The sequence below is a fragment of the Trichoderma citrinoviride genome, assembly GCF_003025115.1.
Source record: "Trichoderma citrinoviride strain TUCIM 6016 unplaced genomic scaffold BBK36scaffold_16, whole genome shotgun sequence".
NCBI lineage: Eukaryota > Fungi > Ascomycota > Sordariomycetes > Hypocreales > Hypocreaceae > Trichoderma > Trichoderma citrinoviride.
Genome location: NW_020194724.1, coordinates 687,646 through 709,084, shown reverse-complemented (window position 1 = coordinate 709,084; position 21,439 = coordinate 687,646). Strand labels below are relative to the sequence as shown.

The following is a 21,439-nucleotide window of genomic DNA, read 5'->3' as shown; positions in this document are numbered from 1 at the left end:
GATGCTTTGGTGACGAGATTCGGTGCTCTAAATGAATAGATTTGCGAGACAAGCCAAAAGGACGCGTGTAACCAGACTTGGAAGAGTGTCCAAATGGATAATTAATCGTAAAATACATCGTACAGATTCCCAACAACTCCACCCATGACCAATCTCAAAGCCTCCAACCCGCAGTACTAGAGAAGGATTTCTAAGCATAAATTTTTGGGGACCTGGATTCCTGCTGAAGACGAAAGCAAGCGGCGGAATTCAAGTCTGCAGAGCTGAGCTGTTCTATTACCATGCCCGTCGCAGACTTTACATCCGCGATAGTTCGGATGTAGACGTCAAACCCCTGTGTTGGGGCAGCTCCCCACAGCAACCTGACGAAAAAAAAGAGGAAAAGGGGGGAAAAGGCTTCGATATTGTCTCATGATGCGCATATTATTACTTCTTAATAGCTCATTCACTCTTCTTTCCCTTAGACAGGTGGAAGCCATGCTCTACCTTATTTAAAAAGCTGAGACGCCTCTCGCTCTCCACGGCCATTCTCATCAGCAACAAACATCTGCGCGACCCCGACACTGCCTGTTGATCTTATAATTTTGTTTATCCTGCTCAATTTTGGCAACGCGATTGCCTTTTGTTAAAATGGCCGCTATCCACGTCGGTACAATTGTCTTTGCCTACCAGGTCGTCGATAGCGCAGGCCCTACCGACCTTCTGACGTCCGCACGAAAATCTAGTCTTCAAGCCGTTCAGCAATACGGACCGATCGATGAGGACATCATATCTAGAGCACCTGAATTTTTTTTCCATTACATCGGAGTCGGCAGAGACCCAATACTGCTAGAATCAAGCCAGTTGACCATTGTGCCTTCGACCACTGTGGATGAATGCCCTGAAATAGACATTCTTCTCGTCCCCGGCCCGTACTTGAAGGACTTTGAACTACACCCCAAGCAGGTCGAGTTTATCCGCAAGCATGTGGCAGCGGGTAAGCTTCTTTGGACAACGTGTACGGGAGCCAGCGTTGTGGCATCCACAGGTGTGCTGGACGGGAAGAGCGCAACTGTTAACAACGTTGAGTATTCCTGGGTGCGCAAACGTTGGCCCAACGTCAACTGGACTAGAGAGAAGAAATGGATCATTGACGGCAATATTTGGACCGCCTCTGGGGCATTTGCTGGGGTAGACATGGTCGCGCATTGGCTAAAGGAGAACTACGGGCTGGATCTGCTCATTCAGGCCAGCAGTACCCTTGATTACGAGGCTCGAGACGCGGATGGTCTATACACAGTTTTCCGCCAAAGATACAACGCTGAAGGGAAGAAATTGTCCACTCATGTCTTCCGATACTACGACGAGGAATAGGTACAATAAGTGAATTGGTGGTTTAAGCGTTGCGCTCCCCGCCGGAGTACCTACCTAATCAAGATAGTTCTTCGAATAAAAATATGACGACTACTCACTCACTGTCCGCCACCTCGATCATGGTCGAGTTGAACTTCTGAGCTGGCACACGCCGGTTGAACAGGGTGTCGCTCTTACAGCACGTGCGATGTTTGAGCTCAGGAAAAGAAGAAGTAGGCCATGAACCAACGGACACAAGCAGTGCCTCCCAGACATAGCCACACTTGCCTGCAAGGTATTACCTGGTGGGGTTCAATGTTATGTTGTCAAATAGATCATGGGGGATCTCGGCGATATAATAGGCCGGACGATCAGAGCCAGTACTCAAAGGTTTAAGACGGCCGGAACAAGTCCCGGAAATGATAGTTGTATGAGGTTGGTCCGAGGTTTCCGGCGAAAACAAAAAGGATGATGATTGCAAGACAGGTTTGCGCGTATTTCATTGCGTGTATCTGTGAGATAGAGGCGCAAGTGGCGGGAATCAAGAGCAAGGCAACGTCGGTGATTGCTCGCCAGGGATAGATCGTCCGACGAGCGAACCATGTCGTGGGAAACCGAGAGCAGGCGTTGGCAAAAACCTGAAGGCGCGAATTGATCAACTTCAGTTGAAGGCACTATCGGAAGTAATGCCGGCCTCTGAGTAGGTAGATGTTAATCATCGGCTGTGGAGGACGTCTGAAGACGCAATTATATGCATTCATGTTTAAAGAAGAAAACTGTTTGGCTGGCAATAAGATCACTCGCAAAGTTCTACGAGGCGTATATAAAATACGGATAGACCTTCGTCTCTGGTCAATGCCCCTAATATCAAGAGATCGAGCAGTATAGGTGCACCGCTCAATTACTTTTCGGTCTCAACCGTTCAATCTGTCATGGCGAGTGTCCACTGGCTGCTTTGCCCAACCTACTACCAAGTAGTTCAATGAATCTCAAAGCATACTTTTTATTCACGCGTGGAATGAGCCACCACGGAGATTCGGGAGCGGTGAAGATGAGGACCAGCACTAGGGTCTGAAACTCATAACAAACTTTCTAATAACCATTAAGAAAAGTCTCTACATGCACCCAAACTACCAATATATGCTACTCAAAGTGTCTAGAAAAGTTTATCTCTATTAGAGATATAGCTTGGCAACATTCATGTTTATATAAGATTCCCTATAGTTATATATATATAATGTGTGTAAACAGTTTCTGCTACTTTGCTAATACCTGCGGCATAGACTATTGCATTATATGCTCAATTTGTTTATCTGCCTATTATTAATGTGTAGAAAGAGGTTGAAAAAAACTTTCGACAAAGAGTAAAATCACGGGGCAACGTGACTATATTAACTAGTTATGAATAGATATGATTTAAGTAGCTTGCGAGATATAAGGGAAATACAGAATGTGATTTTAGAGAAGAATAAAAACAACTTCTAGGTCAGGTGCTTCTTATATTTAACTAATACTATTAGGTCTTAAGCCTGTGTAGCGGCAGGTGAGATAGAGCATCGCAGTCTGGGGCAAGATGTATCTAGGGTTTACATAATAGTAGACTTGTGCTATGGGTTTAGACTAGGGAAGTTTGTAGCGGTTGATAAATAAATAGATACCTAGTCACTTTTCTCAACTCTCTATAAGTACAGGAATGTCTAATGCCAAGTTAGGCCGTTAGCCAGCTTATGGCAGACGCCTCTAGCCCCAGCCTCACTTTGCCTTATAGTCTAGTGTTACTATTATTACTCTTCAGCTAAACATTGACTTACGCTTGACAGCTGCTTGGGGGGTCTAGAAGTCGACCACTTCCTGCGTCAGCACAGCTAGACACATGCTGCTACGGGAAGTGGTCGACTATAAGACCCCCATAGTATGCGCTATAGAGTCATAACACTAGTTGAAGCCATACTAAGCGGAACTTGATGCTAGGTAACCTAGCATCGCAACACTCTTCATTTCCGCTTTGTGTATATCTTGTACCGTTTCTGCCACACCGAGATACGGAATTGATACGTGTACTCTTGTTTGTTAATCTGCGCCCACGCCGCATGATATGGCTGCTTAGTCTTCTGAATAGCTTCGTTGAGAAACGAGAGGGTGGACGCTTACGCTCGAGATTTTACTTTTGCTTAGTGCTGATTCCGGCGTCTCTTGAACTTCGCTTTACTTTTCAGTTATAAAACGAGGTGTTGCCCTCAAGGTCATAACCTGCAATATATTTCATCCATAGTCTACAAGTTCGTGGTTTAATCACTCATTCAGTTCTCATACATTATTTCAAGCTCGACATGGCTGAGCAGAGCCGGATTGAAGCATTCATTAACGAAGCCCTCGATCGCCAAGTCGAAGGTGGCCATCATGCATTATGGGATTGCTTAGCTGTATGAAGACCAATCCTCACTCATCTCGTGTGCCAAGCTAATTGCAAGAAGCTTGTTGGCCTCACGGCTGTCAATCAAGGCCATAACGGAGCTTATCTTTACAAGTCGGCACTCGAGAAAACACCTGCTGACTCTCGGCACTTGTTGTGGCGCCGCTATATTGATGCACTCTCGGAGATGCTTATAATCGTCGGGATGCCAAAAACGCTCAACGCCCTGTATGCAATGATGCCGTTGGTAGACAGGGGCGACCTAGCCTACGTGAAAAAGACCGACTGGGAAGCCGACAATTCAGCGAGAGGCTGGGAGTATGCTAGACTGACACATGGAGATGGTTGGCCCGAATCCTTCAAAGCCGCCAGTGCGTATGCACCAGACGTTGGTAAGTCTTCTGCCGTCAACTTTTTGCAAGTGCTAGGGCTGAAAGACGCACTTCATAGCACACATAGCTATGGATGTTTCAATGCAGAATCTCCTATCCGACTACTCGGTACACGACGGACAAGCGACCATGGCATTGCTGGTCACCGTTTTGATAGCAATGAACTGCCCGGTCCAAGCCTCTTGGCACGCAAAAGGATTCATCAGACACGGAGGGGATAAAAATAGTCTTGTCCATATCGCTGAGTTCGCGAAAAAGATCGTGGTCGCGACGGGAAATAGCCTTCCCGCTGATTTTCCGACTGTGGAAGCCATGCTGGAGGAACCTTAAGCCCCAACTCTTGAGAATATGTCCGGAGCACACGTGCTGGGTTAGTGGACATCTCAAGCATTTTTCTTTAAAACGATGGCTTGCTTCGTCATGCATGTTGGTCTCATTCCGTATTCCTCTGCTGGAATATGTCGCAAATGGCAATCGTCCACTCAGAAGAGTCTTATGAGGGCTGGTACTTGGGGTTGGGCGAACCGTGTGATGAAAAGTCATAGGTACAATTAGGCCAAGTCTTCGCTAATCGGAATTCATTGCCTTCTTTCGCGGACTTTGCAATTCTAGCTCATGACCTCGGGGTTGACGTCCTGGCACTTGGTAGTTCCCAATTACTAACGGCCTCCCGTGCTTAATAAAGAGTCTCGTCAAAGCTATGTAAAGGCCGACATGCGTCCCGCTTAGTGCGTTGTAACGCCGATGTCTCTTTTGCGACGGGTTTAAATTTCGGAAGACGCTATGGATTCGCTCAACCAACTGTCGCGTATACAAGCATTTCAAGCGCTCGTTTAACGAACTTAAGCAATCAAGGGTGAACTATTTATATATCTCCGTTTTAAAATCCGCCTTAATAGCAGGATAGAAGACAAACTGGTCGCGGTGATAGGTGATAGAATTTAGGCTCCCTGTTCACGGCATGTCAACAATTAGTCAAGGGTGTAGCCGGTATACATACACATATATATACACATTACAGATCTGCCTGTCGAGAACTGTGATGAAGGGCAGAAACAATTTCGACGCAGCTGTGCAATTACTCTCATAAAGAAGCGAAACGTTGTCATTGACGAGCCGCCGTCTCAATCACATCATCTGATTCACGGATTCCAAGACCAGCAAACGACCAACGATGTCCAGGGCACCGATCCTCATTACTGGCGCCTCCAGCTACGTTGGCGCCCATGTTCTCAAGCAATTCCTCTCCGAGGGCACTCCAGTCCGAGGCGTCGTACGCTCTCAATCTTCGGCGGACCGCGTCTTGAAGGTGAATGGCGAATATGCTTCACTTCTCAAATTCGCCATTGTCCCCGATATTACGGCGCCATGTGCTTTTGACGAGGCTGTTCAAGGCGTTGAAGGCGTCATCCATATTGCCTCGCCTTTCACCGCGAATATTCAAGACAGGGAAAAGGAAATGCTTATTCCCGCTATCGAGGGTACAAAGCAGGTGCTCGAATCGGTCTATAAATGCGCGCCTCAGGTGAAGCGCGTCGTCATGACGGCTTCGTTCGCGTCCATTGTCGACGTGAGCAAGGGCCTCCGAGACGGTTACGTCTATGATGAGAAAGATTTCAATCCCGCCACGTATGAGGAGGCCAAGTCCGAGGAGACTAGCCCTGTTTTTGCGTATTGCGCCTCCAAGGCGCTGGCCGAGAAGGCAGCATGGAAGTTTGTGGATGAAAAGAAGCCTCACTTCTCTCTCACTGTTATCAACCCGCCTGTCATTTACGGACCTAACCTACACTACATCGACGATCTCAACAAACTGAATACCTCGTCGGCCATGTTCTATTCTTTGATGAACGGCTCCCGCACCGAAGTACCGCCAACCGCCTTCTGGGCCATAGTTGATGTGCGCGATGTCGCGCTGGCTCACAAAAGGGCATACTATAAGCCGGAAGCAGGAGGTCAGCGTTATCTGACCACTTGGGGCCGCTTTAGCTTCCAGCAAATCTGTGACATTCTGCGGGAAGAGTTCCCTGAACTCCGTGACCGTGTCCCGGTTGGCAATCCCGGAGAGCCCATCACCGGCGTATACAATGTGGACAACTCTAAGGTGAAGAGGGAACTCGGAATAGAATTTATTCCGCTGCGACAGATTGTGGTCGATACGGCGAAGAATTTCCTGGAAATTGAAAAGCGCCTTGCCACAACTAAGGAGCTACGGAATTAGATGGCATGAGCTTTTATGTCAATAGCTGCACATCTAGAACATTACCACATATCGTTAGAGAAATTGATAGGTTACTGAAGTTGGTCCGAATTTAAAATACTAGAGAACGAATTAACGGATACTTAAACCAGGGTCTTATGGTCAGGTTAAGACGTAATCGAGTGCATGTCCTCATTAACTGAACCTGCTACTGGAATACACGATCGACTGTTGACCTCAAACATAGGTGATTACCTAGGTAAGTAATGGCGCACATGTAGGTATGGTGCTATAGGAGCGGGACCGGCTCACACCGTCAGAGGAGGGTTGTAGTGAAGGCTGGTGTGGTCGCCTCGAAACACAGCAACAGCTCGATCACTTGGAATTTTCGCTCATAGACCTACGGAGTAGACCAGACTACGACTACCTCCTACCCAAGTTGCTACTAGGTACCTAGGTATAGGCGCTTTTGGCTGCCTGATTGGCGTGTTGATGCAGCACCGTGTTGTGTAAATAGCTTCTAACAGCCTCTGGGACCTTCCTTAATGCCAATAAATTTTACGTGTACTTCTTGCCTGTGGAGTATTTTAATCGGCGCTGTGTGTTTAGAGCGCTCAGTTTGTTGAAGCAGCAGTTTTGTAGGTTGTTGCGGGCTTTCACCCATCGCCGGTTGTTGAAGAATGACTAATAGCCAAGAGCCTTCATCACATGACTTGCAAGAGATTAGTGCCGTAATTGACCCGACATTTCAAAGATTCCGATTGGCAGGATTTGATCACGTGAATCCGCTCTAAACTCTGCCCCCTTCCAACTCCTTGCGTTATTTACATCTCCAGGGCCGTACTTCCTGATGTTGCATGCCTGAGGCTTGCGCGCCAGCTTCGCCGCCAACCCGCGACACGGTCGTCTCTCGCCTCTTTTTCACCTTTATCTACATGCCGTACATGCCTTGCCATGGGAGAAACTTTCGCATCACCATCTCGAACCCTTGACGATGACGACGTCTACGAACCGACACAGCCGTTCTCCTCGTGCGGGTTAGTGGAATAGTTCTTGCGCAATTCCACCAAGCTGGCGTGCTTGCGTGGATAGCCGTGCCGCTCCGCTTGGTGGCATTCTCTCGGAAGACAGTTGCCTGCGAAGCAAGACCGGGAAACTCCTATACATACTTGACACGTTCGCTGCCCAAGGTGAATCTGTCAAAATGGTAGGGGTCTTGCTGGCCGCAGAGTGCGAGTAGCAGTTCGTTGCAGTACGCGATGGGCTTGCGTAAGGTGGTTGCTGGATCCGCTTCTGCGCCAGCGACGCCTTGCTCCTCTCCTGCCTCCTTATGCCAGTACTGTCTCTGTGACAATGCCATTATGCGACGAGCGGCGGGACTCTATTAGCACCTCGCCCTCTGCTCCATCCACCTAGGCCAGCAATAGACCTAACATGTGGCCCAGTGTTCCTCCCATCTACCGTCTGATGTACTGACTCATCGGTCTTCTAGACCTCCATCTGCACCGCGACTCATCAGTGACAGGGACGAGCTGAAAGATGATGGTGGTAGTGATGACGGCGACATCGAGCAAGACGGCGCTGGCGAGGGCGGCAATGATGGGGACGACTCGGCTGTGCTTGACTCCGACACAAGTAACCGAGGGGATTCCCAAGTGGACATCACGTGTAGAAACATCACAGTCACTTGGGAAGATGCCAGTAGCGAGGCGAAACGCGTCGAGGGCCTGGCTCTTGATCTCTATTTGGATGCACCGACAAATACAGCCATTTTCAAACTCTACGGCTATGTGCTTCTGAAGGGTAGTAAGGACAAAAACAGCAAGCAAGCGATTTACTTGTTCATACATCCCGAGAGCCTTGTTGCCATATCATTGCAGACTGTTGATGCTGCTCCATCGTCAAATTCTACAATCCCTGGACGCAGCCGCCACTCCCTGTGTTTCTCAATGACGGCGGGACCTCGCCTCGTCGTTCCCAAGAATCTCGTTCTGGAATCCAGAGCCAAGACCCGCGCTTTGCTCGATTCAATCCAGGCCCTCGCCACTGTGAAGACTTTCACTGCACACTTCAGTAACCCCGACACGGCTATGTCATTGAGAGACGATCTGGAACTTATCGCGTCGGTGTTTTCGCTCCCGCGTGGTGACAACCGCCCGTCCACGAATTACCAGCGCGCCAATCTCACGACGCTCTATGCCGGCAGAGGGGGTGAAATTGTCAATGCGAGCAATGATGCGACAAACCTCGAATCGCACCTGCCTCCGTATTCCGAACCTGGGCCCAGCCGTAGCCGTACTTCCAGTAAGCATACTTGCCTCGGACAACTCAACCCCCTCTACGGACACTTTGGAGCTCATGTCGTTGATGAATACTTAGGTAAACGTAAGCGCGAAAATTCCGATACTGACAACGAACGCCCGTCCACAACCCAAGACCACATTCTGCTCGTTCTCAAAGCCATTTGTACCCGCCTCGACGGTATAGAGAACCGCATGGGCCAGCTTGAAGATAAAGTCTCGGAAGCCTTGGATGCTGGTCGCAGCCCGTGCCGATATGGAACAGAGGAGAGGACGGAGATATTACAAGAAGTCGACAATCGACTTGATGAATGCATAACGGACCTGAAGGTGGAATCTCACGACATAATCGAGGACCTCAAGGACGAAGTCGAAGGGACTTTACAACGACTCGATGATGAGACGAGTGAGCGCTTAGAGCGCTTGGGAGACGATGTGGACGACAATACAGCGAGGTTAGTGGAGAAGTGCGTGAAAAAGAGGCTGCAAAATGCCAGCTTGCGAATAGATGGTTCTGTATTCTTGGATGTTTAGGCGATTCAGCAGTTAACTTTCGTGACTTTCGCAATGTCACGTCGCTCGATGCGTGCCTTAGAATCTTGCGCCGCTGTGAAGTGCAATTTGGTAGAAGAGCTGTCGACGTCAAAGCTCTCGATTCCTCTTTCAAATCAGCTGTTTTAACCTCACGTAGCATTGCTTTGGCACCACAGTTGCCGTGTCAATACCCTCGTACGAGCTGAGTTCCGCAGGACACGCCTCAAATACGAAATTCCAAACAAGCATGGCCAACACGATTCTCAGCTCCATGTACGCCAATTTCTTTCCAAAACAGCCTCGAGGGCCACCACCAAAGGTCAGAAAAGGTCCAGCATAGGCGTTATATTCGAGCCCGTTGAACTCGCCTTCGCCACCTCCATCACCTTGAGCTCCGGGCTTTTCGTGGAGCCACCGCTCAGGCCGAAATTGTCCAATGTCATCCTTGTTCCACTCACCGACGCGGTCCTTCGAGTCTTGCGATGTGCTCGACCTGACCGACTCAGGGATATCGAATCCAGATTCCAGCTGCCCTCCGGGTCCATGATTGTAAATCATGATGCCTGTGCCCTTGGGAACCGCATGACCTAATATGGTTGTATCCGTCAAAGTCTCCCGTAGAATGGAGGGGATCGTTTTCGTGAGACGCAAACACTCCTCTAAAAAGGCATCGAGAAAGGGCGCCGGCTTCTCGATAATTTCCATCACCGTTGGCTGGCGCTTTTCTGCATGGGCTTCGGCAAAGGCAACGTGCAATTGGCGACGAAGTTTCGCCTGGGAAGACGCGTTGTCGGCCAACATCTTTGTGATCCACGAGAGCGTTGTGGACGAAGTGTCATGACCAGTTGCTACGTAGCCGAACAGCTGGTTTTCACAGTCAGTAATGTTTTATCAACTTCGTACGCTGAAGCACGGCTCAATCCCACCTCATCTCGGATCCGGGGAGCATTGACGTTTGGCGTCCTGCTTTCCTTTTTCGCTTGGCCCAGTTCCCTCAAAAGCATCATGTCCATGGCGCAGCGCATACGACTCTTTTGCTTATTCTCCGAGCTCAATCTCTCAACGCTCTTGTTTATTTCATTCGTAATAAATGCTTCCTTCTCAGCAAATGTGCGGCGCCAAATCGTCTTTCTCAAAAGCCAGTGATGGAGGCGCGGGAATGGAGATTTGTATGCAACCACCACACTCCCCGTCACCTCAATCAGCGAGATGCGAGATTTCGGTACCGGTGTGCGGTTGTAGGCAACCGGTTCATCCTTGGAGTTTGGCGGAGGCGTTGCGGGCGGCTGAAGCTGTAAGAACTCGTATTGCTTTTGCGTTACTGACTCCTCGAGCGGAATACCAAAAGCTGCGGCCAGAATAATGTCGAGCGCTACGTAATGGAGGTCCTCGTGGGCGGAGAAGGGATGGCCTTGAGCTTGGGCGGCTTTGAGAGCCCACATGTCAACCAAGACTGTGGCAATGTTGTAAATATGCACAGCAGAAACCTATGTATTGTGAGCATCTGAAAATGATCTTTGATGTGAAGACATGACTTACTTCATTGAGGAAGGCCGGCGTCATCAGATCTCGCAGCAGCTCTTTATTGCCCTTGAACCGCGGATCACGAGACTGCATGGCAAGATGGAAATCTTCTCCAATGACTCCAAAAATGTCTGCATTTCTCTTGCTCCGATCAAACTCTCGATGCCTTTTTGATAGAATGTCATGTGCTTCACGAAAGTCTGTTACTAAGACAAACGGCTTGGGGTATGGAAACATGAAGACCTGGGAAATAGGCGAATGCAGCTTTGCGTTATGATCGTGGAAAAACTGCCTGAAATTCCCCATTTTCTGATACCGCCGAATTTCCAGGGTGTCGCCCCAAAGGCGTCGTGCCGACTGGGTGTTGTAAGGAATATCGCCCGGGATAGGTTTGGGAAAGTGCCGAACATAGAGGTAGTAGGCGAAGAGGCATATTCCGGCAAGAATAATGGTTACGGAGGTTGGGATCCGCCAAGGTCTCAAAACCCAGTACTCGCCGGTCTGAGCCATGGTCAACCCAAATCAATCAGAAGCAGTGTCTCTTCTTGAGCGTGTCCTGGCCGTCCTGTATCACAAGTTGTGTCCCTTTGCTTGTTGAGACCAAATGAGCAACAGTACAGGCAAGCCGTATTCGTGGCCTCGGCTTCCTTTATAAAAAAAACTGCTCATTTGCACTCAACTGATGCAGGAACTCTAAATCTCGGTGGCTGATCCTCTGATACCTAGTGATTATATTCTCCATATAATAATGTCATTGCCAAGTACCTATCCCGTCCACTATCCACGAATAGCAAGGTAGGTAGTCACCGAGATACGAAGCGGTCTTCATTCTGCAAGGGCTTACTCAGATAAATTATAAAACGTATGGTTATTCTGTGCTTGCCCAGCGTTGGTTCCAGTGATCCTGTGTCAGTATGGTTTACTAGCTATTACGCTCGTAACCTCGGTAGCTCGGTGAGGTCATCACCTACTACTACCTAGGTAGTATGCTGCCATAATCTTTTGAGCTGACCATGATGCTATTGGTATTGCCAGATAAATGTGGTTGTACAAGGGACATGGCAGCTCGCCGCATGTGGAAAAATGCTGACATCACTTGGATTACGGAATCATCTACTTGTAAGGAAACGAACGACTTTCGATGCACGTCCATAATTCAGAGAACCCTGGTAATACAAACGAAGTATTTTCAGAATTCATAGTCACCATGTTACCTGAGTCATACACGAATCCAGCGATGGTTGAACCGATGTTAGGACCAGTCTGCTCGACTTGTATGATGGTCAAAATCGCATCACCTGCGCATCCATTGACGCGTGCTACGAGGATGGGGGCTTTCCTTTTCCCGCCTGCCTCTGGTCCACCGATACATATCTGTTCACCTTTTCTGCGAGGGTACGTCTAGATATTTTTCTTAGCATCTAGGCACCACCTCCTCCAAAATGTTTAGGAAGCTGAGGGGTGAGAAGCCACATGTCATCGGCTCACTACTAGATAACCCAACGTCTTGGTAGCGGTCTTCCGAGAGTCAAAACGCGGTCACGGAAGTGATAGCTCATGCTCACCACCACTACGTTGCGGATTGTATGCTTATGCATATTTTTCTGGTCTATAGATACACAACTCCAGTGCAACAGACCACGGTGATGCCCTCCGTCCAGTCCGGACGTATTCTGGGAAGCTTCTCGAGTGGACACCGTGCGAGGAATATGTGCAGCTCAATCGACGTGCCGACGGATCAATTCGACAAGCTGAATTCTGGTAAAGTAAGACATTTGATATATCCTCTAACACGGCTATGTGGCTCCAGCGTTGCTATGAGAAACTCAGTCATCAATACAGGTGGCTCTGGAGGCAGCGGCATAAACTGGCTCTATGAAGATGCGTGTAAATGGCAAAGAACAGGTAGAAGAGCCAACTTAGAATCGATTGATTACAAAGACCAAAAGACTGACGACTGTAGTCTCAGCTCACGAAGCTATCAAAGCAGTTAATAAGATGCTTGCGTCGAGACAATACTTATAATTGTTCTAGAATACCAGTGTCTGCTGTTGCTCAATCTCGCGGTAGGTGCTGGCCTTATCACATTCACGCCGATTTCGCATTATCTCCGTGAGATAGGGTAACATTAATCGACGCTCATATGGAGTCTTGCACTGACGTCATTTTCAATAGCCTATCGTCGATATCATCTTATCTCCGTAACCCCAGAAAGTATTGCTCTTGACAAACAAGGGGGAATCACGCTTTCTGCCTCTGATTGGTTAGATCTACAGCGTTAGTTACTCGTATATGCTACGACTTGCCGATTGTACGACTTTGAGGAGAAAAGGGATCAATAAATCGAAATCTACCGGAGATAAAGTATTGAGTATTGATTTGTGATGATAGAAGTTGATTATCAGCTCACGCAGGCTGAATTTTCAGACACCTCTAAGGCTATGGCAAATGACTGGAGATTGGCTTTCGCAAGCAAAGTCCCAGTATATAAGGACAGCTCCGCCAAAGTCATGGAATGTTAACATGGTCTTTAATAGCAAAGTTTCCGAGAACCACTAGCCATCGATTATCAACCATCTGAGACTACAACATGGCACCATTACAACTTCCACTTGCCGGCAAGACCGCTCTCGTGACTGGCGGTATCAGAGGCATTGGAAGAGGCATTTCCCTAGAGCTTGCTCGACGAGGTGCCAACGTCGCTATGGTCTATGCCAACCCCAGCCGTAGCGAGACCGCCAAGCAAGCGGTTAAGGACATACTCTCACTTGACTCTGGCGCAAAGGCTATCAGCATTCAGGCCGATCTAAAGGTGTTTGGGAACTATCAGAAGATTATCGACGAGACGCTGCGAGAACTTGGAGTCACTAATATTGATATTGTCGGTATGGTTGGCTCTTTGACAGATCACACTGCCTGATATAGCCTGAGCTAATGCTTAGATGAAAACAGTTCACAATGCAGCAGTCGCCTCGCCAGTATCCACGGAGGATACTTCGGAACAGTTATATGATGATACAATGGCTACCAATATTCGAGCTCCATTCTTCCTCACGAAGACAATGCTCCCCTATATTCCACGCGGAGGGCGCATCATTCTCATTTCCTCTATTGCGGCTCGGCGGTTCTCTTTCGGAATGAGTCAAACCGCTTACGCAATTAGCAAGGCAGCTATTGAAGCGCTCGCGAGAAATTGGGCTGTTGAAGTGAGTTCATAGAATGCCCAGCTAACATTTGAGATCCAGAGTCTAATGTATTCCGTATCAGTTCGGTCAATCGCGTGGCATTACGGTTAACGGTGAGTCTTTAACCTATGAATTCTACGCATTACTTCATGGCTGACTGCAATGCAACTGAAGCGCTGTCTGTGGGGTTTGTGGAAACGGAATTGGTGCAAAGTCTCTCCCCTGAGAGCCTCGAGGCATATCGCAAAGAAAATGCACGTGTAACCGCAGCAGCGCCAAGGAGCGGCACACCGGATGACATTGCCCAGATCGCGGCGTTTATCGCTAGCGAGGAGTCACGTTGGGTGACTGGGAGCACCGTTTCTGCTAATGGCGGAAAATGGCCCATCTAGTTTAGAAGTTACATACTTCGGTCGTGACTAGCGAAGATCAAAGCATCGTTATAGATAGTTGATTATCTGATATAGATTGCTTCTTGGTACAAAGTTCTCTAAGTATTCTTCCCTTGTTAAGCAACCATTAGCACAACAATGCGAAGCTTGAGCTCCGACCGCGTTCCCATAACCGCATCACAAACTCTCTCCTACACGGCTCTGTTTTCGCCTTGGCATCTCGGCTACCCTCCTGCCGTGTGTCCATCTTTTAATCCAATTGCCAAATCCAAGCATTACATCTGGCACAAGTAACAGCTTCACACCACCGCCATCCAAAGTCTTCTCTAATGTGAAATGCTCATCAGGCATTCCAGTTTCAAAATCACCAAAACACGCTCATGAAGTACACTTGTTGCTGTCTAACTACTCGGCGGTGCACTTCGCTGCTCTCAGGGTGCAATGTTCACTGGTCAGTATCAGCACCCCTGTGCGACTAGCAGCCGCCAAGGATGAGGCTTCAAGCTCAAAGTCGACCAATCCCACATAATGCAGGAGGTCTTCGAGCCGCACGTTTCCGGACGCCTGAGCTAAATAGCGGATGCCTTATATCCCATATGGAATGTACTCCCAGCACAAATCCGGCATGACTGGAGCGAGGCTTTTATTATTGTGGGTAGACTCGGAGGCTTCCAAGACCGGTTTGCTCTGCCGGGTTCTGAGATTCCTCTCTTTTGAGATTGAGAGATCGATGACAAAAGCTACACTGAAGGCGACAGCGGTTGAATGATCCGCAGTAAAGGCAGTTGATAAGCAAATCTCCCTCCAGGAACAGGGCCCGGACGGCAACACGGTTCGTACGGTGATGATGTGAGCGGACGGTCGGAAGAAAATCGTCAGCTGGGATTGCAAGGATCCAATATCATGTACTTCCTTGATGCCTGTAAGTGGTCAACTCAAACTACAGCTGTATTCTTGGTATCGGCAGACGCAACCGCTTGACGACAATGAGTGAAGGAAGCTGATAGGAAGATACAACGTAATTAGGTATCCCGGTGTTAAGAGACTGCGCATGCGATACACTTGTAGCAGTGCCGTAGGTATGCATGTCCATCTGTGAACAATGTTGGAAAACATGTTCGGTATAAGCGTGGTAAAAGATCTCGCTTATAAAGAGCGTTAGTCGTCATTGTGGAGCTGGAGAATAAGTTAAGTCGTAAGCCGAGTTCGAACGTTCAACAGGTGAAACGAAGCCATCCCCGCCATGTAAACACGGCGTTTTAGAAATAGGTAGACGAGCATGTATTCAAGCTGATCACAAAATACGAGTATACGAAAGACCGTCAACAGCTCCACTGCCAGATCATCCTCGTCCTCTGTGCTTGTCTGGTCGGACTGCCATGCATTCCCAGCTAATGCTTTATAGGTCAGAGTGAAGAGCGGATTCTGTATGTACATTACGCTCGCATCACCCCATGCCCAAAAAAGGCGATTTAAGCAAAAGCGGCGCTGGCCACAAAGCTCACGTCGTCATTGAAAGCGGCAGTGGCATCGAATGTGTGAACGCCCCCATTGCTCGCGATGTAAAGCGTGTTGTTGTAGTGGCGAAAGTAGCGTGTTGGGTAGCTCCAAGATCGAATCGAGTTCCCCTGACCGTTGAGGCCCGCCTGCGTGCAAAAGGTAGCATCTTCGGCGAAGAGCTGACTGCCATCGTTGGCATTCAGGACAAGCCCGAAGTTGGAATGTCGGATGTAACTGCCCGAGGTATCCCTGGACTCAAATGAGAAGCAAGCGTTGTTAGCCAGGCCGGCACGAACCGTCCAGCTGGCCTGTTGCTTGAGGGCTGTGGCGCTAGACGATGAGACGACCTGAGTGTTGACCGTCGACCCGCTATGCGTGATGTAGCGAGTCGTGCAGCATGCTGTGGTGGCTCGTAGAGAGACTGACGAACCAACAGTGAGGGCAGGACCGCTTGTGAGCGGCGCGACGGCATATTTGGCGGCTACGATGTTGGCTTGCACTGAATTTTCTGTTGCATCAGAAGGATATCCAGAGGTCATGACGCCCTCATAGAATGTGCCCTGGGCACCGTTGCTGTTGTCACCGCCGATGCCGAGAATGATGGCGCCCTCTTTGCTCATCGGGTTGTATCCAGAGACTCGTGGGCGTGCGCCGCTGTAGAAAGTTGACAGCGAGCCAGACGCAGCATTGCCACCACGGATTGCCCATTGATTTGGCTCACCCTTGACAGCTGCAGTGACGAACCTGTACGAGATGGATGGATCGCCGGCGTTGTTGCCAGGATTGGAGCCAGAGAACAAGCCGTTCTCCAGATCGGCCATGATCCACGGCCCGTTGCCTGAGCCAGTGCCCCAGACAGTACTGTCGCCAAAATAGATGGCCTCCATATGCCCGTTGCCCGTATCGCGGCTGCTTGTCTCGGCGTTGCCATAGTCAAAGCAGCAGGCGCCGTTGTAATGCGTACCGTCGAGCACCGCATACATGCCCTCTGCTGCGTCTCCCTTGGCTGTGCCGCTGGCAGCGTTATTACGATATCCCGTCCCCGGAGAGACAAAAACTCCGTATGCCTTCTGACCATTGAGTGTTACTGGTGCCCCGATTGCACTGGCCAGGTTATCGTAGCCATTGGATTCTGGGCCGCTGAACCCCCCCGGCGGGGCCTGGGTGAGGTGATTGCCGCGACCCGACTGGTCGTATATGATGGTGATGAGGCATGTGGTTCCAGCACAGAACGCATCTTGAGCAGCAGCGTTGGCTACGCCACTAGAGAGTGGCGATATGGCGGTTGTGGCGCCGTCTGAGCCGCGTTTCACCTGGTATAACGGACCGGTATAAGCGCTGAACAAGGCACGAGTGGTGCTGTGGGCGGCAACACAAGGCGTTCCGCCCGAGGAATAGATGTCACAGGGCCCAGCAGCGACCAGAGACACCGTGGCAATACCGCCCAGTAATATGATGCGAGCGTTGGAGAGCATGACTATCGCAGACAATCGTAGTCTAAGACAAGGCACGCTTGTCAGAGAAACTTGGAACGTGAATAAGAAGCTACAGCAGCCACCGAGACAGAGTAGCTCAATGATGTTAAAGATCACACTTATTACTCTTGTTCGGATGGGTTATAACTGGCTCTTTTATAATTATTTCTTATTCCCTAGACACACGCCGTCAGTATCAAGGGTAACATGCGTTGAAGTGGCAAGGATTGCCTCGAAGAACTCATAATAGCCTACGTATCACTTACGACTACCATTCGCAATTCTGCAGGACACTATGCAAAGAGCCTATATAGCCTTGTCAAAATACTACTTTTCGTCTTCAATGCTGCATAACCAAGGCCTTGTGACACACATAAAGCTGGCTTTTGTAGTTGTCAGAGGTGGAAAAAGCATTCCGCCCGATCTCGAGGTGGGTATTTGGGGATGTTTACCCCAGGTTTTGAGTTGTTCTATGCGCACCAATCAGACGTCTGCACTCCAGACAAGAGGTTGAAATATGCAAAGTTCAATGAGACATGTCCTTTTCTTTTTCATGTAAGAGAACAAGAAATTCCATGTCGGGCAATTCCATACTATCCGTAGTCACGTACCACGAGACCTTGGCCCATCGTTAAACGTTGAGTAGCCAGCTCTGCAGCAGGATGCCTTTGCCCTATTGAGGCATGGCACCTTCATAACAACCGAGGAAGATATTATTCGAAGTAGTAAAGCACTCTTTCCTCGGCCATGACCACCCCTGGATATCTCGGTTGGCACTATTGGAGAACGGTACGCTTGATGATGCCAGAACATGCTCTGCTGCGATACTGATTGAGCGCAAGGGCTGGTTGAACCTTACCATGTTTCGTTCATCAACAAGGGGTTTTGTCTATGCGCTGACTCCACTTAGGGGCAGTCTGATGTCTGAATATAGAAATCATTCAGTGAGAGTCGAAGCTAGGGTACAGATATGCTTGAGCTCTTCGGTGCTTATGTGGTAATTATGTGCGTGCCCTGGGCGGCAACCCCAGCTTTATGCTCCTGTGCCCATCTTGGGAGCTACAAGTGAAGTTTGTATTTTGCAGCTCATGAATCGAACGAAGCTCCTATGATGCACAATCACCTCTCCCGCATTTCATAGGGCCGATGGCGCCATTGCATTGTTTCAGTCTCTATTTCCAACATGAAAAGTACGATTTGGATTGATCTGCTAGATTGGAAGTTGCAGGCTGAAATGAAGCATGCATGCTGTCATGAATGCGGACACAAAGACTCTTCCCCTAAATGAGGCCATTTGCGCACCTGTCTACTTACATCTCCCGAGATTCGGTGTCCTTACCTTGCCAAGGCCAGTTCGGGCAAGAATACTATCCATTCAGGAGACTCGGGTGCGGAGAAGTGAGAAGAAAAAGACAAGGTACATATGCGTGACGTGCTCTGAGACCTCCTCATCCGATGCACTAATTCGAACATATGACGGCATAGAACAAGATGACTCGCAATTTCTACCGAAAAAACTGAAGGTCACTGAAATACTTCTTACGCGACCTCCACTTGTGTATCGCGCTGGGTGTTCCTCATACCCAAGCAGCACACCAATAACAGCTTGTGGATGGGCATCGGATGCGACAACGCATTCAACTTGATTGCTGTTTTAGTCAATCGGGGGGACTATTGGCTATCTGCTACCCGGTGTACTCCTCGCTGTTGTGGAACCTCGGAATGTTGGGCATCGGATGTGGCAACGCATTCAGTTTGATTGCTTTTCCTGGCCAACTGGGAGATTATTCCCTTTCTGATGTCCGGCCTCCTGTTGTTCGACGTGAAGCCTCGGAATCTATCGTCACCCTGCATATCGTACGGACGCCCCCTATGTCATTCTGAAGATTGTAGCGAGTACGGCTATTGTCTGCTAAATGGAAAGTTTGACGCATCCAAATACTCGCGAGTTATTGAGAGTCGAAATCACTATAAAGGAGACTGAACTCGTATTAAGTTCTTCTATCTCTCACCCGTCTTCCCTTTATCCTTATTTTGCATGCTTTGGGAGTTCCCTTTGACTGTCATAACCTCGTTCGCCATGTTGATGGCGAAGCAAATACTCCTTGCCAGCATTTTAGGATTATCAACGGCATATAAACTCTCGCCCGCGAGCTCCTTGTCCAGGTTTTATAATCAGTTGCCTCTGGGCTTCGGCCATAACAACATTGATGTGCCGCGATTCAAGTGTGACTTGGGTGAACCTCTTGATCCTTCTAATGACGGGCTTTCCAGCTCTCATGAGATCTTTTCAAACAAGAAAGCGGTCGACACATTAGTACAACGCCATCAGCCGCTCGTGAAAATTAATTCAATCTGCTATGACGATCTGGGAGATTTCGACGAAGATGACAGATGGAAGCCCTTTGATGAGATCCCCAAGGTATTAGAGGACAAGTACCCACTGGTGTCAGTACCGCATTCCCCAATCTTTCGTGGAATACATACACTGACTATAGCTCAGTTATAAAAAAGCATGGGTCGAAACCGTCAATAGATTTGGGCTCGTATATACATTTGAGGGATCTGATCCCTCATTGAGACCCATTCTCTTGACAGCTCATCAAGATGTCGTGCCAGTTGGAAGCGAAACATTGGATTTGTGGGAACATCCACCATTCGACGCATATTACAATAAATCAACTGGATATCTCTATGGCCGTGGAGCTTCGGATAACAAATCAGCCATCACAGCTCTCATGTCTGCTATGGAAGCTCTCCTTTCACAAGAGGACTACAACCCACGCCGCACAGTCATTTTTGCTTTTGGGTTCGACGAAGAATGTTCAGGTCTTCGAGGTGCGTCGTCGATATCGAAGCACCTCGAAGAACGGTACGGAGAAAATGGAATCGCCGTGATCCTTGATGAGGGCGGTGCTGGTCTACAAAGTGTCGGAGACGTTCTCTATGCATTGCCCGCTGTGTACGAGAAGGGATACCTCGATGTTTGGTTCGACATTGAAGTTGTTGGAGGGCACAGCTCGACGCCCACACCACACACTTCCATTGGTATGATGTCTGAGATCGTCGTCGCTCTCGAATCCAATCCGTTTCAGCCAAAGATCATCAGGGACGGGCCAATCCACGAGGCCCTCATCTGCTTCACACGCTACTCACCCTACGCTCTGCCGGCGTTGACCCACTACATCAAGATGGGTCTGCTCGATTCGGCCGCTCACCTGTTAGCGCAAGTGCAGCGAGAGACACAATATTTAATTCAGACGTCTCAGGCAGTGACTTGGATAGCAGGTGGCCAAAAAATCAACTCATTGCCGGAGTATACCACTCTGGGGGTGAATCACCGCTATGCCCCCCAGGACAGCATTGGCAGCATCCAACACCGCATTGTGAACCTGGTTCAAGGGGTTGCCGAAAAATACAATCTCACTGTGCTAGCGTTTGAAGGTGACGAGGACTACGAAGATCATCTCAGACATGTGCCCACAGCCAAACACGACCGTATGCACACGGCTTGGGAGCCCATCTACAACGGAAAATTGACATTAGAGGCAAGGAAAAAATCCTACATCACTCCCCAAACGCCAACTGGCGGGGCTGTGTGGGATATATTTGCCGGCACGGTCCGCCACACGTTTGCTGATCAGGCAAAGACAGTCGTTCCGGCTCCAGGAGCCATGACTGGCAATACTGACACGCGCCACTATTTGAGTAGGTGTTTGTCTGCTTGATGAAGCATTTACCTGTGGATTGTATGCTGACTACTTGCTTTAAACCTTTAGATCTGTCGCAGAATATCTACAGATGGAGCCCAGGAAGTCTGAAATCCTTCTCCAATATTCACGGCGTTAACGAGAAGCTCTTGATGAGTGAACATGTAAACATGGCAAAGTTCTATTATGATTTTATCCGAAATTATGACCAGGCAGACGTCTAAGCGCAAATGAGCTTATTTGGGTCATTGAATTTGAGACAAAAGAATTGCGTCAAGATGTTTGCTTCATAGTTTGACAGGCGGGTCGGCCAAAAAAGCTAGTGGAGAAGTAGCAGTTGTATGCACTCCTCGTCGACCCGCTGCTCGACTAGAGCAGTGAAAGTAGCGAACAAAATTGTTTGGAAAGACTAGTGAATATGTCTTTTCTGGGCCAGCGCACGCAGATAAGAGGTAGAATGGTAGTTTCTAAGATCAGGCTCCGAG

At 48.9% G+C, this 21,439-nt stretch overlaps 8 protein-coding genes across 8 annotated transcripts; 6 read left to right on the top strand and 2 right to left on the bottom strand.

The window, feature by feature from the left end:
• Nucleotides 1-630: 630 nt before the first annotated feature.
• Nucleotides 631-1,353, top strand: BBK36DRAFT_1128917 (class I glutamine amidotransferase-like protein; the record flags this gene model as incomplete). Its single annotated transcript, XM_024891682.1, has 1 exon — nt 631-1,353. One exon carries the CDS (start codon nt 631-633, stop codon nt 1,351-1,353), a length of 723 nt encoding a protein of 240 aa, XP_024746064.1.
• A 2,309-nt stretch (nt 1,354-3,662) lies between these two features.
• On the top strand, nt 3,663-4,467 carry BBK36DRAFT_1172498 (hypothetical protein; the record flags this gene model as incomplete). Its single annotated transcript, XM_024895738.1, has 3 exons — nt 3,663-3,755; nt 3,807-4,137; nt 4,196-4,467. 3 exons carry the CDS (start codon nt 3,663-3,665, stop codon nt 4,465-4,467), a joined length of 696 nt encoding a protein of 231 aa, XP_024746063.1.
• Nucleotides 4,468-5,311: 844 nt separating this feature from the next.
• On the top strand, nt 5,312-6,355 carry BBK36DRAFT_1128844 (NAD(P)-binding protein; the record flags this gene model as incomplete). Its single annotated transcript, XM_024891671.1, has 1 exon — nt 5,312-6,355. The coding sequence occupies one exon, from the start codon at nt 5,312-5,314 to the stop codon at nt 6,353-6,355; it is 1,044 nt and encodes a 347-aa protein (XP_024746062.1).
• Nucleotides 6,356-7,288: 933 nt separating this feature from the next.
• On the top strand, nt 7,289-9,168 carry BBK36DRAFT_1172496 (hypothetical protein; the record flags this gene model as incomplete). The annotated part of the gene is made up of 3 exons (XM_024895737.1): nt 7,289-7,371; nt 7,827-8,638; nt 8,714-9,168. 3 exons carry the CDS (start codon nt 7,289-7,291, stop codon nt 9,166-9,168), a joined length of 1,350 nt encoding a protein of 449 aa, XP_024746061.1.
• A 129-nt stretch (nt 9,169-9,297) lies between these two features.
• BBK36DRAFT_1184855 (cytochrome P450) lies at nt 9,298-11,202 on the bottom strand (the record flags this gene model as incomplete). Its single annotated transcript, XM_024896414.1, has 3 exons — nt 9,298-10,032; nt 10,095-10,655; nt 10,708-11,202. The coding sequence occupies 3 exons, from the start codon at nt 11,200-11,202 to the stop codon at nt 9,298-9,300; spliced, it is 1,791 nt and encodes a 596-aa protein (XP_024746060.1).
• A 2,080-nt stretch (nt 11,203-13,282) lies between these two features.
• On the top strand, nt 13,283-14,269 carry BBK36DRAFT_1172494 (NAD(P)-binding protein; the record flags this gene model as incomplete). The annotated part of the gene is made up of 4 exons (XM_024895736.1): nt 13,283-13,573; nt 13,635-13,898; nt 13,960-13,990; nt 14,052-14,269. The coding sequence occupies 4 exons, from the start codon at nt 13,283-13,285 to the stop codon at nt 14,267-14,269; spliced, it is 804 nt and encodes a 267-aa protein (XP_024746059.1).
• A 1,472-nt stretch (nt 14,270-15,741) lies between these two features.
• On the bottom strand, nt 15,742-17,244 carry BBK36DRAFT_1128407 (carbohydrate-binding module family 42 protein; the record flags this gene model as incomplete). The annotated part of the gene is made up of 1 exon (XM_024891612.1): nt 15,742-17,244. One exon carries the CDS (start codon nt 17,242-17,244, stop codon nt 15,742-15,744), a length of 1,503 nt encoding a protein of 500 aa, XP_024746058.1.
• Nucleotides 17,245-19,330: 2,086 nt separating this feature from the next.
• Nucleotides 19,331-21,178, top strand: BBK36DRAFT_1128882 (carboxypeptidase S; the record flags this gene model as incomplete). The annotated part of the gene is made up of 3 exons (XM_024891677.1): nt 19,331-19,696; nt 19,743-20,952; nt 21,024-21,178. The coding sequence occupies 3 exons, from the start codon at nt 19,331-19,333 to the stop codon at nt 21,176-21,178; spliced, it is 1,731 nt and encodes a 576-aa protein (XP_024746057.1).
• Between the last annotated feature and the right edge of the window lie 261 nt (nt 21,179-21,439).